General features: G+C 59.3%; 2 protein-coding genes across 2 annotated transcripts; one reads left to right on the top strand and one right to left on the bottom strand.

Annotated features, from left to right (window-relative positions):
* Positions 1-1,781: 1,781 nt before the first annotated feature.
* Positions 1,782-5,583, bottom strand: LCN15 (lipocalin 15; the record flags this gene model as incomplete). Its single annotated transcript, XM_080709472.1, has 7 exons — positions 1,782-1,967; positions 2,756-2,832; positions 3,031-3,132; positions 3,628-3,738; positions 3,923-3,993; positions 4,069-4,208; positions 5,488-5,583. The coding sequence occupies 7 exons, from the start codon at positions 5,581-5,583 to the stop codon at positions 1,782-1,784; spliced, it is 783 nt and encodes a 260-aa protein (XP_080565598.1).
* Positions 5,584-8,926: 3,343 nt separating this feature from the next.
* On the top strand, positions 8,927-11,658 carry LOC308272608 (ficolin-1-like; the record flags this gene model as incomplete). Its single annotated transcript, XM_080709471.1, has 10 exons — positions 8,927-9,014; positions 9,125-9,238; positions 9,339-9,383; positions 9,612-9,647; positions 9,758-9,952; positions 10,393-10,428; positions 10,532-10,659; positions 10,928-11,057; positions 11,146-11,280; positions 11,408-11,658. The coding sequence occupies 10 exons, from the start codon at positions 8,927-8,929 to the stop codon at positions 11,656-11,658; spliced, it is 1,158 nt and encodes a 385-aa protein (XP_080565597.1).
* Between the last annotated feature and the right edge of the window lie 2,714 nt (positions 11,659-14,372).

The raw sequence follows: 14,372 nt of genomic DNA, 5'->3' as shown, positions 1-14,372 counted from the left end.
TATTTAAAAAGAAAAAAAACTCAGCCGGGCGTGGTGGCGCACGCTTGTCATCCCAGCATTCGGGAGGCTGAGACAGAAGGTTTGTGGTTCGTGGCTCGCGGACAGCCTCAGCTACTTAATGGGGCCCTTTGCAATTCAGTGAGACCCTGTTTCAAGCCTGTAATCCCCGCTCTTGGGAGGCGGAGACAGGAGGATCGCACAGGTTCGAAGCCAGACGCGCTGGCTTAGGAGACCCTGTTTCCAAATATAAAAAAGTATAAAATAGGTCTGGGAGTGTAGCCCAGAGGTAGAAGGGTTTCCAGGAACCCCAGTATCACCAAAAAAAAAATAAATAATAAAAATAAAAACTAGTCCTGGGGGTGTTTCGGGGAGGTAGAATGCCCCTGGGTTCTATCCCTTCTACTGCAAAAACAAACAAACAAGCAAAAACAAAAACAAAAAAATTCTGCCCTCTGGGACGAAGCTGAACAAGAAAATTCTCCTTCCGCCTTCTGAGCCCACTGCCTCGCTCCCCTCCAAAGTAAAGGCAAAGGGCCCAGGCTGGCCAGGAGCAGCCCGCCAGGAAGCCTGTCCCCAGAGGGCCGGGGAGGTGACCGGCTGTAGTGCCGGCCCTGTGTGCGCCACGGTCACCTGGGGCCCGGCGCCTCACACAGCAGAGGGCAGAGGAGCCTGGAACCCCACCCGGAGTGGCCACGGCTTGGTCAGCTGGAGGGGAGGTCCTGGCCACTGACCTCCTCACCAGGGTCCCGGCCATTGTGGCCACTAGACGGGCTGTCAAGCAGGATGGGGAGAAGTTAGGACGTGCGTGCCAGAGCTGGCTGGCACCCCGGGGGCCAGGAGGGGCCACCCCAGGAGCCGGGGGCCGCTGCAGGGAGGCCGCTGAGCCAGGGACCCCAGGTGGCTACAGAGCGGGGCTTGGCCAGGGGCAGGGCGGGCAGCCGAGGTGGAGGCGGTGGCTTTCCAGTGACCAGGGGAGGATGAGGGCAGCAGCCAAGGGCCCCTGGCCTCCGGCACCACAGACAATGGCGAGCAACAGACCATAACCTCCAGCAACTTCCTGTCCCCCGCGCCTGGCCACCGGAGTGCAAGAGCTGGACTTCGGGAAAACCAAGCACAGGCACGGCCCCTGGGGAGCGCCTCCCTGCACCCCGCATTTCACTAAGGGCACCGTAGAGCCCGCTCCCTGAGCCCGAGCCCCTGGGTTTGGACTCCAGCCTGGCCGCTTGCCTGCTGTGTGGCCTTGCGTTCCTTGCCCAGCCTCTCTGTGCCGCAGCGTCTTGCTGTGAGGAACGAGGATTGGACGAAGCGGCTGCGTGTGTCCAGGGGTCTGGCTACCTGGCAAGGTCTGTAGTGAGCTGGCCACAGCCCTAGCCCCTTGCTGGGGCTCCCAGAGGTTTCGTCCACGTGCTCAGGATCACGGCGTGTTGGGAGGCCAAGCCTAAGCAGGCCGCTCCTCCCGATTCCCTCCGGCTCCTGCAGCCCCCCAGCTCCCAGTGCAGCCCCGGGGCTGGACCTGCCTTCACAGAGTGCCCTGGCTTCCCCACCGCGGACCTGGGGGCTGCACAGGACGGCGCTCCATCCTCCTGTGGGCGCGGCCCTCGCCTCTCCTGCCTCCGTCTCCCCAGGGGAGCAGGGTGGAGATGGAGCCCATCATGCCCTCCCAAGGGCATCCACAAAAAGGCGAGGAGCCGGGAGCCTGCAGGATCTGTTTATTGGGTGGAAGAGGAGGCCTGGGGCTGTTGGGGGCAGGAGGCCAAGGTGGTCCCCAAAGACGAAGGGCCTCACACCGCTCCCGGGGTGGTGTGTCCTGTCGCTCCAGGCTCGCCCTGTGTGGGGAAGTGCAGCTGCGGCGTCTGTACGTACGCTCCCTGGCTCACGCCCTGCTGCCCCGGTGCTGGCTGGCAGCCTGTCGCCCGCGAGACCAGGACAGCATGTGCTGCCAACATGGACGCTCCCCACATCACCGCCTGCGAGGCCCCAGGCCGGAGCCCTGCGGAGCAGCGGCTGCATTGATTTCCGTGGCTATGGGGGGTCTCGGTGCTCCACTCCACCCAGGCATGCCTCTCCCAGGAAGCCTGCCCTGATTTCCTGGGGCTGCAGCAATAAAGGATCACAAACTGGGCCACTTAAACCACAGACCCCAGCCTCAGGGCAGACAGACAGGAGAGGACGACCCCCAGCTGGCCAGAAAACAACCAAGTGGCGGGGAATGAAGACGGCAGGGCAACGGCTCCACAGGAAGGGATCTACTCAAGCCCCGCCCTCCTTGATGCCCCAGAGCCAGCCTCCTGCCCCTGGTGTGGGGAATGGCACGCCCAGCAGTTACTAAGCACAGGACACGGGCCTGGGGAGGCAGACCAGGCTGTACTGGGTTCAGCAGTGACCCCCAAAACTTCACCTCCACCTGGAACCTCCAAGTGGGACCTTCCGCGGCCGTGCAGATCCTGTTACTTAAGGACCTCGGGCTAGATCAGGAGAGGGAAGTTTGGATGCACAGCCTGGGTGACCAGGAGGAGAGGCTGAGGTGAGACCAGGGTTGCCAGGGGACCTGCCCTGTGGATTCCTTGGTGCCTGACTTCTGGCCCCCAGGACCAGAGAAAATCCCTTCTGTAGTTTCAGCCACCCAGTCTGTGGTACTTTGTTTTGGCAGGGCCAGGAAAATCAGGGCAGGCTTCCAGGGAGAGGCAATGTCTAAGCTGAGGCTGAGAGAAGGAACTCCCCAGCAGAAGCAGGTGGATAGGCCTGGAGAACTCACCCTGGCCTCCTCCTGGGAAGGGCTGGGGTGAGACCGCGAGGGTGCCTGGGTGGCCCCCTGCCCAGGGGAGCATGCATCTGTGGGAGAAAGAGGCTCGCGAGACTGGCCCACGGGGACCGCCCCATCCCATAGCCCCATCCTAGCCCGTTGTGGCCCAGAGCACGGGCTGGAGCCCCTCGATCCCTGCCACCCCACCTCTGCTTGGTGGTATTAGGAGCAGGGGCAGGAGGCTGGGGGCTGCTGCCTGCGTGCAGGCTGGGGGCTTAGTCAGGTACCTGATTTGGGCAGCATGACTGACATGTCCTCCGGGAGCCCCACGGTTGGGTAGAAGTCCTGGAAGGCCTTCAGGGCCTGGGGGCTCGCATCCTGCGTCCGGCCTGGGGCAGGACAGGGTCACTGTGAACCCAGCAGCTCCCCGGGGCTCCTGCCTCACCCCTTCCCTGCCGGCAGAGAGCAAGGCCAACACCCCACCAGGGCAGGCAGGCTGAGCATTGCACATGCCGGCCTGGCCCTTTCCAGGTCGCCCTAGGGCATGCTGGGGGCAGCGGTGGCCCGCTATCCGAAGCCACGTGGAGCCTCGGGCCGCCCCCTCGGGCACTTTCCAACAGCTCTCAGGTCCTCGGTACCCCTTTTCACCTTGAGGAGCCCAGGATGTTAGACTTGGCTCTGCTTCAGGGGTTCAGGCAGGGAGGTGGGCCAGGGAGGGGCCAGAGAGGGGCAAGCGCTGAGCCCATCCCAGGACCATGGTCCTCCTACCCCTGGTCCTTTCCCGAGCGCTGAGGTGGGCTGGAAGGATGGGCAGTCTGGAGGGCAGGCCCCCCAAGGTGGGTCAGCAAGGGCCATAAATGAGCCCGAGAGGAAGTGGGGCTCACTGTAGAGTTGCACCATGGTGCTGAGCGCACCCTCCAGCTCCTTGTAGATGTAGACAACCGCAAAGGAGCTGTAGTCCGTGTCCGCGATGCGCACGTCCAGGTAGCCCAAGGCTGCGGAGGAGGCGGTGCCCGGCGGTACAGACTGGACAGCGCTGGGTGCCCACCCCGTGCCCACCCCACGCTGGACCACGGGCAAACCCGGGGACAGAGGACAGGGTGGGGCTGAGGGTCCTGGGGCAAAGTGAGGATCTGCCCCTCCCCCAGCAGAAGCAGCCCCCAGTGCCCAGCGACCTACCTGGGACTCTGAAGTGCCCCTCGGAGCCCACCTTCAGGTACTCGGCATCCAGCTGGTGACAGCCATCTTCCCTGGGTACACAGCCCCGTCACTCCTCGCCCTGCCCCCTCTGCCCGCCCCAGCCAGCCGAGCCCCAGGGGGCTCACCGTGGGAACTCCATGTGGACGCTGAGACCCCCCTCCGCGGTGGCATTGATGGCCCTGGTGGACATGAGCAGGTGGTCCTTCTTGCCCAAGAAGACTTTGCAGTCGGACACCATGGATACAACATACCAGAGGCCTGAGAACTGCATGACAGCTCAGTGACCAGCAGGCCAGCCACCTGCCTGAAGACGTCCACAAGGAGCCTGGCTCCCTTCTTGTGAATGGCCCAGCATGGCCCCCAGTATTCCCAGGCCAGGGGTAATCTTGTCATCTCAGTAATTGGGAGGCTGAGACAGGAAGGTCATAGGTTCAAGACTAGCCTCAGCAACTTAGTAAGACTCTCAACAACCTAGCAAGATTCTGTTTCAAAAAATAAAATAGAGCCGGGAGTGGTGGTGCACACTTGGGAGGCTGAGACAGGAGGATTGCAGTTCACAGACAGCCTCAGCTACCTAGCAAGGCGCTTCGCAACGCAGTGAGACCCTGTTTCAAAAATAAAAGGACTAGGACTGGGCGTGGTGGCCATGCTTGTAATCCCCGCGCTTGGGAGGCTGAGACAGGAGGGTCACACAGGTTCGAAGCCAGCCTCAGCTACTTAGCGAGGTTCTCAGCAACTTAGTGAGACCCTGTTTCCAAATAAAGAATAAGGTGCAGCTTGTAATTTCCGTGCTTGGGAAGTTAAGACAGGAGAATCACACAGGTTCAAAGCCAGCCTCAGCTGCTTGGTGAGGCTCTCGGCAACATCGTGAGACCCTGTTTCCAAATAAAATACAAATAGGTCTGGGCGTATAGCCCCGAGGTAGAAAGCCTCTGGGTTCCACCCCCAGTACCACAGAAAGAAAGAAAGAAAGAAAGAAAGAAAGAAAGAAAGAAAGAAAGAAAGAAAGAAGATAAAAAATAATTTTCATTGTTAAGCCGGGTGTGGTGGTGCACACTTGTAATCCCAGCATTCGGGAGGCTGAGACAGGAGGATCACGGTTTGCGGACAGCCTCAGCTACTTAGTGAGGCCCTTCACAACTCAATGAGACCCTGTTTCAAAATAAAGAATAAAAAATTGAGCAGAGGGTGTAGCTCAGAGGTCAAATAGCCCTGGGTTCCATCTCCAGACCCGCAAAAAAAAAAAAAAAAAAAAAAAAAAGAATAAAAAATAGGGCTGGGGTGTAGCTCAGAGGTAGAATGCCCCTGGGTTCCATCCCCCCGGTACTGCAAAAATAAAATAGAATAAAATAGAGCTGAGTGTGTATCTGAGGTAGAATTCCCTGGGTTCAATCCCCAATACCACACACACACACAAAGAGTTAAGCATTCCTGGGCAGGGCCCCAGCCAATGCTGTGTGGACAGCAGTCGTCTCTGTTCTCCCCACCAAGCTCCCGGCAGGACCCAGCTCCCACCCACGCGGCACAGCACAGAGGCCCATTACCTTTTGGGCATCAAAGTTGGGTTGCACCAGAACATCAGGCCGAGCCGTGGACACCCAGAGCAGCACCAGGGCCCCACTCAGCTGGACCACCCCCATGGCCGCCCCTGCCTTGCGGCCCTGCAGCCCCAGCCGTCCCTTTATAACCCAGCCCAGCACCGGCTGTGGGGGTGGACGCTGGCTCCTTTGTCCATTGTTTGGCATAATCCCTCAACTGTCCCTCGGGCCCAGGGGTCACTTCCTGGAGTGCCCCAGACAGTCAGGCTCTAACCTGACGCCCTGGCTGGGATTTGTCCTCACACCTGCCAGGCACGTCACCAAGACGCAGGCCCCGCACAGCTGGCCACGGAGCCACAGCACAGTGTTTCCAGCCCAAGCACCTCTGCCCAGGGCTGCTGGCACGTTCCAGGCTGGGGCTCGCTCTGGCCAGCAGCCCCTCCCGGCGTCTGGGGTGCCCGGCCGTCCTCTGTCTCTCTCACCCTGAACTCAGGGCCTCCAGACCTCGGCCCCCAACACAGCAGCCACAGAGACTGGCAGCCTTCCTCCAGACCACACAGCCACCAGCTGGGGCCCCTGCAAGGTGCCTGGCTGGCAGGGCCCCGGGGGCACCCGGGATGGATTATGGTGCGCGCAGAAGCCTTATCAGCAGATCACCAGTTTCATAAGTGTGCGGTGGGAAGGCCGCCTGGGAGGCGCCAGGGCCGGCGGAGCCAGAGTGGGAGGCCTCTTCAGATGACCTCTAGATCCACACAGGGCATCCAGGACCCTGGGCCCTGGGACGCAGCCCCCAGACTCTCTGCAGAGGCCAGCACCACCAGCCCTGCAGACCAGAGGGGGACCTGGTCAGAGAAAGACCCTTGCTCCCCAGCAGGGAGGGATGGAGCCCAGGGCTTCTGGCGGCTGCCCCTACGGGGTCTCCTGAGGCACCCCTGCCAAGCTCGCTGGGCCTCGGGATGGGAAGCAGAAAAGCCGCCCAGGATACTGGTAAAGCACTGGCTGAGCAGGGACTCAAGTCAGAGCCTATGAAGAACTCTCACGAAGACAGTGGTAACTGCCATCCTCCGGTCCCAGCCTCCCAGGCACTGGGGTTCCAAGGTTGTACTCCCCTGCCCAGCTGGTCCTTGGCTTTTTACCACTGAGCCCGTTGAGACCTGCCCCTCAGCCCAGCGGGCTAGAACAGAGAGGTACTCAGAAGCCTCCATGGCTGGGCAGACTCTGGGGAGTGGGGGATCCAGAGCACTGGGCAGCCCCAGCCCAGAGCTCAGGAGAGGCAGGGCCTGAGGACTCAAAGGCAGGGCCAGGGTGCTGGCCGGCCAGAGAGAGGGGTCGGCTGCCCTGACCCTGGGAAGCCTGTTTTGCCGCCTCTTGCCCTGCCAAATGGCCGCCTCTCCGGGAAGAGTCCTCCTGTCGCCAGGGCACGGTGACCACGACGGTGTAGCCGCTGTGCTCACACCAGGCACCCAGAGCCACGCTGACCGGCAGGAGGCTTCTGAACAGCCCCAGGAGCGGGGGAGGAGGCTGCTCTGGGACTCTAAAGAAGCTGACCCCGGGGCAGGAAAGTACAGACGCAGCAGAAATCTTGGGCTGAGAGAGGAAGGCGGCAGCGGGGCCCATGGGGAAGGGAGCAGCCCCGCTGGGGTACAGGGCAAGGGAGGGCGCTCGTAGCTGGCACAGCCACCCACCCAGACACGACAGGGACACCAGGGCCTGGAAGCGGCTCACCCTCTGGGGATAGAGACCAAATGAGGGCCCTCACCTGTCTCCGAGATATAAAATAAAATTAAACAAGTAAGTAGGCAGACCTTTCGTGCTCTCGGGCATCTTCCAGGCCATCTACCACGGTCATGTCCTGCTCTTGAAAAAACAAGACTTTAGCCGGGCATGGTGGCACACGCCTGTCATCCTAGTACTTGAGGGACTGAGACAGGAGAATCACAGGTTTGAGGACAGCCTCAGCAAGTAGCAAGATTCTCAGCAACCTAGCGAAACCTTGTTGCAAAATAAAAATTAAAAACTAGCCAGGCATGGTGGTGCACAGTTGCAATCCCAGCATTCGGGAGGCTGGGACCAGAGAGGAGCATGGTTCTCCAACAGCCTCAGCTACTTAGTGAGGCCCTCTGCAACTCAGTGAGACCCAGTTTCAAAATAAAGAATAAAAAATAGGGCAAGGGGTGTAGCTCAGAGGTAGAATAAAATTTTAAACTATGGGGCTGGAGATGTAGCTTGGAGGTAGAATGCCCCTAGGTTCAATCACCAGTAACATATACACACACAAATAATAATAATAGTTATTAGAATTTTTTTTGCAGTACTGACTGGGGATGGAACCTAGGGACATTCTACCTCAGAGCTACATCCTGGATCCTATTCTTTACTCTTTATTTTGAAACAGGGTCTCACTGAGTTGTGAAGGGCCTCACTAAGTAGCTGAGGCTGTCTGGGAACTGCGATCCTTCGGTCTCTGCCTCCAGAATGCTGGGATTACAGGTGTGTACCACCACACCCAGCCAAAAATTATTATAATTTTTTTTGGTGGTATTGGGGTTCCTGGAAGCCCTTCTACCTCCGGGCTACACTCCCAGACCTATTTTTATATTTTTATTCAGAAACAGGGTCTCTTAAGCCAGCAAGGCTGGCTTTGAACCTGCGCGATCCTCCTGTCTCTGCCTCCCAAGCGCAGGGATTACAAGCGTGCGCCACCACGCCCGGCTTATTTTTATATTTGTATTCGAAAACAGGGTCTCTTAATCAGCAAGGTTGGCTTTGAACCTGCTCGATCCTCCTGTCTCCCCCTCCCAAGCGCGGGGATTACAAGCGTGCGCCACGACACCTGGCCATAATTATTATAATTTTAATAATATAATAAATTTAATACATTTTTAAATTAAAAATAATTTTAATAATTGAACCCAGGGGCACTCTACCTCTGAGCTACACCCTGTTGGGCATGCAAATTCAAGTTCATGATCAAAGCAAAACACTCAGCTGGGCGTGGGCACACGCAGTCCCAGGCTGCGCTTCCTGGCCCGCCACGCAGCCTGCCGTCCCTCGAGAATGGCCTTTGGGGTTCTCCTTAGTACAGGGCTCCCACTAAGAAGAGAAGAGGGAAGAGGAGGCGCAGAGGGTGGCGTCCTCAGTCCCCACGCCCGTCAAGCCGAGCACAGCACATGTCTACCTGCACGTGGTTCCCAGTGGCTGCGTGGGGGTGGGCTCTGTGCTGCTGCTCACGGGGTCACCGAGGGCAGTTGGTGTCACGTGGCCCCTAACAGGAAGTGCCACGCCTGTCCTCAGCTTGGGTTCCCTTTCCATGGAGAAAAGCTGACCAGAGGGAGGGTCCAGCCCGCCCAGCAGGCAGCCAGACAGCAGGGAGGGCTTCTGCTGCGCACCCATTCACGCAGGGGACCTGCTCCGGAACCAGCCAGCCAGCAGGCTGCTCGGAAGAATGAGGCGGCCCCTCTTGTGGACCCTCGTGCCCCTTCTGGGCCTGCACCCCCTCCTGGCCCTGGGCCAGGATGGAGGCACCTGTCCAGGTAAGACAACGCCCACACACCCCAGCCAGGCGGCACGAGACAAGCTCCTGGGGTGCTGGTGGGCCAGAGGGAGCTGTGCTGGAAAGCCTCACGCCCTCCTCTTATTGCAGACATGAAGATCGTGAGTCTGGGGGCCCAGGACAAAGTGGCTGTTATCCAAAGCTGCCCTGGCCTTCCTGGCCCCCTGGGGCCCAAAGGGGAGCCCGGCAGCCCTGGTGGGAGAGGTGGGTGCCTGGTACCAGGGGGCGGGTTTCTCCACCACTGCCCCAGGCCCGCCCTTCCCCACCACCAGGGATGGAGGCCAGTCCAGCCGTGTGTTTACAGGAGAGCGAGGGCCCCCAGGCAGCCCGGGGAAGATGGGGCCAGCTGGTAAGAGAAGGGTCCCCAGAGGCCGGGAAGAATGTGGGAGCAGAGCCCCAGCACCCCACGCCCTCCTCCCCCAGGTTCTGTCCAGCTGCTCCACCCTCTGCCCACTAGGCGGGTGTGCACCTTCCACAGCCCACACTCACACACTTGGGGGCACACGTGCATGCTCACCCGCACAGCCTGTAGGGATGAGGAGGCCACTACCCCACGCGACTCCCCCTCCACCCACAGAAGAGCCAGGACCCACGGGCCCCCCTGGAGCTAAAGGTGAGCCTGGGAGGAGGAGGCTCTAGGTGGAGCTATCTGGGGTCCATTAGGAGCCTTCTTCACAGAGAAGGGAGAGGGAACCCTGGACCCCCTTCTAATCTATGAGGCAGGGACCCCAGCAGCACCACCCCGGAGCTTCCTGGAGTACAATGCTGGAGGGGCCTGTGCATGTCAGAGTGTTGGGGGGCTGGAAGGCCAGCAGGGAGGGGTGCAGGGCAGAGGCGGGGGCTCCAGCTCTGGAGACCAGGCTGCTATGTGCATCTCTTTAGGGGAGTCAGGTGCCAAGGGGGCTGCAGCCTTGCTGGGTAAGGATGCCCCACTCCAGACTTCTGGAAAGCTTTGGGCATGGCTGCCCTGTGCCGGTGGGCCAGCAGCAAGAGGTCAGCGGAAAGGACCCGGGGCCCAAGGGGACCCTGGTGGGAGGACTCACCACCCGCCCACCAGCCCAGCCTCGGGGGTGAACTGGCCCCAGGACAAGGACAGGAACAGCCTGACCAATTGCATCTCTGGTGGTACTATGATTGTATCAGTCCAACCACCTGATCCTGAGTGGGGTCTCAGAGACAACAAAGCCCAGAGAGTGGCCAGAGGTCCGAGCCTGGAGCCATCAGAGGTCAGGGTGGGTGTGCCAGGGTCTGCTATGGAGGGTTGGCACCAGCCACAATGGGCAGACTGTGGGGGATGGGGAGCGGGCAAGCATGGAGACCAGGCTGCCACCTGTATGACCCTCATGTCTCCTGCCCAGGGGAGAAGGAGCTGGGGGACATCCTATGCCAGAGAGGTGAGTGAGCGCCAGCTGGAGGGCAGGGCCAGGGTGGACGGCACCCGAGCTGGACCGCGAGGCGCCTGGCCCTTCCCCTGTGACTCCTGTCCCTGGAGCACAGGGCCCCGGAGCTTCAAGGATGTGCTGGCCCAGGGCGGGTCTCTGACCGGCTGGTACAGCATCTACCTCCCCGACTGCCGGCCGCTCACCGTGCTCTGCGACATGGACGTGGACGGCGGTGGCTGGACCGTGAGTGGGAGCCTAGACCCACGGGCGCAGGAAGGTTCACTCGCCACGGCAGCACTCAGAGCCAAAGGCGGGAGGACAACGAGATGCCAGATGCGTGTCAGAGGCCAGAGCTGACCTGGGGGGAGGGAGCGGGCGGCCGGACTGGGGTCGGCCACCCCACATTTCCCCACGGTCCTGCGCCACTGCCCTCCTCTCACCCGTCCTCCCTCACTAGCAGGGCCTGCTCCAGGACCCCAGACTCACACCCCCGGGCTCTGCCGCCCCACAGGTTTTCCAGCGACGAGTAGACGGCTCTGTCGATTTCTTCCGGGACTGGGAATCCTATAAAAGAGGCTTTGGTGACCAGGGCACGGAGTTCTGGCTGGGCAATGACAACCTGCACCTGCTCACGGCTGGAGGTGAGGCGCTGGCTCCCCACCGGGAGGAGCCCCCAGACCCGACCACCAGAGGCCTGGGCTCAACCCTCCCTCGCCTCCCCCATGCCAGGGAACCAGGAACTCCGCGTCGACCTGCGGGACTTTGAGGGCGGCGCCTCCTACGCCAAGTACAGCTCATTCCAGGTGTCTGGAGAACAAGAGAGATACAAGCTGGTCCTGGGGCAGTTCCTGGAAGGCACAGCAGGTAGGTGGAGAGAAAGGCTGAGGCCCTTGTGGGGGGGGGGGCGTGGAGGGCGTCCTGCAAGCCGCCCCTCCCACTGGGCCTCGGCTCCGTCTGGGCCCTGGGAGCTGACAGGCACAGGTCTTCCCAGGAAACTCCCTGGAGAAACACAAGGGCATGCCATTCACAACCCACGACCAGGACAATGACAGGAACAGTAAGATCAACTGCGCCTCCATGTTTAAGGGGGCCTGGTGGTACCATGACTGCCACCAGTCCAACCTCAACGGGCGCTGCCTGCCTGGCCGCCACACAAGCTACGCCGACGGCATCAACTGGTTGACCGGCCAGGGACACAATTACTCCTACAAGGTGGCTGAGATGAAGATCCGGGCAGCCTAGGTTGGAGGCAGGGGCCTGGCCCGGTACCTCCACCTGCAGCTGTGCCCAGGCCGATGGGGATGTGGGGGGTGGCACCAAGGCTCCCGCGCACCCCCTGCACGCATATGTTAATAAAGCAGAGACGCAAAGCACCTGGACTGAGAGTCCCCCTTGGAAGGTCTGCAGGGAACAAGGCCAAAAAACTACATGGCAGGTGCAGGAAGGCCACCAAGACCACCCTGACGTCCGGCCACCTCCCAGAAGGCCAGGGACAAGAGAGAGGAGGCAGGTGGAGCATCCAAGGGACCCATAAGCCGGGGACAGAGGGGTGGAGAGGAGCCCAGACAGCCCCCACGACAGCCCTACATGCCCTGGACAGAGGGGCACCGTAGGGGTCTCCAGGGAGAGATTTCATGTCACTTTCACTAATATGTTATAAACAGTATTTAAAAAAAGAAGCAGAGCCGGTGTGGTGGCGCACACTTGTAATCCCAGAATTTGGGAGGCTGAGACAGGATTGCCGTTTGCAGGCAGACTCAGCTATTTAGTGAGGTCCTTTGCAACTCAGTGAGACCCTGTTTCAAAAGAAAAAATAGGTAGGGCTGGGGGTGTAGCTCGAAGGTAGACTGCCCCTGGGTTCAATTGCCAGTACTGGGATATATATACGGATCTAGCTCAGAGGTAGAGTGTTAGAATATCCCTGGGTTTAATCTCCACTACCCACTAACACACACACACACACACACACACACACACACACGAAGAGAAGGAAGAGGAGGAAGAAGAGGAGAAGGAAGAAGAGGAGGAGAAAGAAAAACCCAATCTGGTGGTGCACACCTATAATCCCAGTGCTTGGGAATCTGAGACAGGAGGATTTCAGGCTGAGAGTTCCAGGCAGGCACCCTGGGGTGGGAGGCCTCAGGCACCCTGAGTGAACAGCATGCCGGACCGTGGCCATGCTGATAGGCAGAAGAGAAGCTGGTCACTGCAGACGTTTGGGACTAGGCCAAAAGGAGCCCAGAATCCACGACAGACCCTACCCCATACATAATGGGAAACTGAGGCCCAGGGGAACTGAAGCTTGTCCAGATCCACTCCCAGCTCATTCTCAGGGGACCAGCCCACCAAGAAGCTTCCTTGGAAGCCCAGAAGGTGCAGGGGACGAGGGCTGGGACCGGGCTCTGCCTGGGACCAGGAGGTGAGCAAACGCTCTTGAGACTTTCTTCCTGGTCATGAAGAGGTGATGGGGCTCTGAGACAGCTCTGCTCTTCCTTTTCCTCCAGGCTCACAGAGTTACGAGCGGGTTGTAGCCGTGCGTGGTGGCGCACACTAGTAAGCTCAGCATGCGGGAGCGAGGCGGGAGGATCGCGGTTTGCGGCCAGCCTCAGCTACTTAGTGAGGCCCTCCACAACTTAGTGAGACCCTGTTTCAAAATAAAGAATAAAAAATCGGGCTGGAGTGTAGCTTGGAGGTAGAGTGCCCTGGGTTCCATCCCCAGACTGAAAAACAACAAAAAAAGGGAGGCTGACCAAGGCAAGCGTTGCAGCCTGCGTGCCCAGGAGGGCCGCAGAGCCAGGGCCCGCACACCTGGCAGCGAGCCTGGGTGGTCAGCATCTCAGGGTTGGTTCCCTGAAGCTCGGGATGGTCATCGATCCCTAGGGCGACTCAGTGCCCCGTGAGCCCGTGCCTGCTGCGGGCAGACTTGGTTTCCACGTGGGTGATTGCTCCCGCCTAGGAGGCCGGTCTCGTGGAGTGCTCTGGTCTCTGCGGCTCGCTGCTGCTTAAAGGCATTTTCGGGCCTCTTTGTTGTTGTTTTTGTTCTTTGTGGTGGTAGGAATTGAACCCAGGGTCATTCTACCTCCAAGCCAGACTTCAGCCCTTATTTTCTTTCTTTCTTTCTTTCTTTCTTTCTTTCTTTCTTTCTTTCTTTCTTTCTTTCTTTTTGCAGGTCTGGGGATAGAACCCAGGGGCATTTGACCTCCAAGCTATACCCCCTGCCCTATTTTTTTATAGTCTTTATTTTGAAACAGGCTCTCACTAAGTTGCAGAGGGCCTCACTGTAGCTGAAGCTGTCTGTGAACTGCGATCCTCCAGTCTCAGCCTCCCGAATGCTGGGATGACAAGCGTGCCCACCATGCCCGGCCACTGTGTCCTTATTATGGCTTGAGTGTGTCCCCTCAAATCCATATGTTGAAGTCCTAACTCCCAGTAACTCAGAATGTGACTGTATTTGGCAACAGAGCCCCCCTTTTTTGTGGTACTGGGGATTAAATCTGGGAGCATTCTACCTCCAAACTACACCTCCCGCCCTATTTTATTTAAATTTTGAAAGAGGGTCTTGCTAGGTTGATGACAGTCTCATTACGTTCTGAGGCTGTCCTCAAACTCCCAAGTACTGAGATTCCAAGTGTGTACTGCCACGCCATGCCTGGCTTGAGACAGTGCCCGTTAATGTGAAATAAAGATGTTGGGCTCCGAATCCAATGTGACTGGTACCCTAGGAAGAAATTAAGACGCAGAGGGTAGGGGCCCTAATGCTCCTCTTTTCTTTCCTGGTCCTGACCACTCTGTTCCAGGCCAGTTGTCCATCTGCAGGCTTGGTCCCAGGCTGGCCTGAACATTCCAGGCACTGACAAGCAATCTCCGTCATCGCTGGAAACACTGAAAGATCAAATAAGTTGCTAACTGTGGTCCCCAGCCCTGAGCGGAACCTTGTACCCCTCACTGTGGGGAAC

Source organism: Muscardinus avellanarius (assembly GCF_963383645.1).
Source record: "Muscardinus avellanarius genome assembly, chromosome: 13".
Lineage (NCBI taxonomy): Eukaryota > Metazoa > Chordata > Mammalia > Rodentia > Gliridae > Muscardinus > Muscardinus avellanarius.
This window is presented reverse-complemented; position numbering and strand designations above follow the sequence as displayed.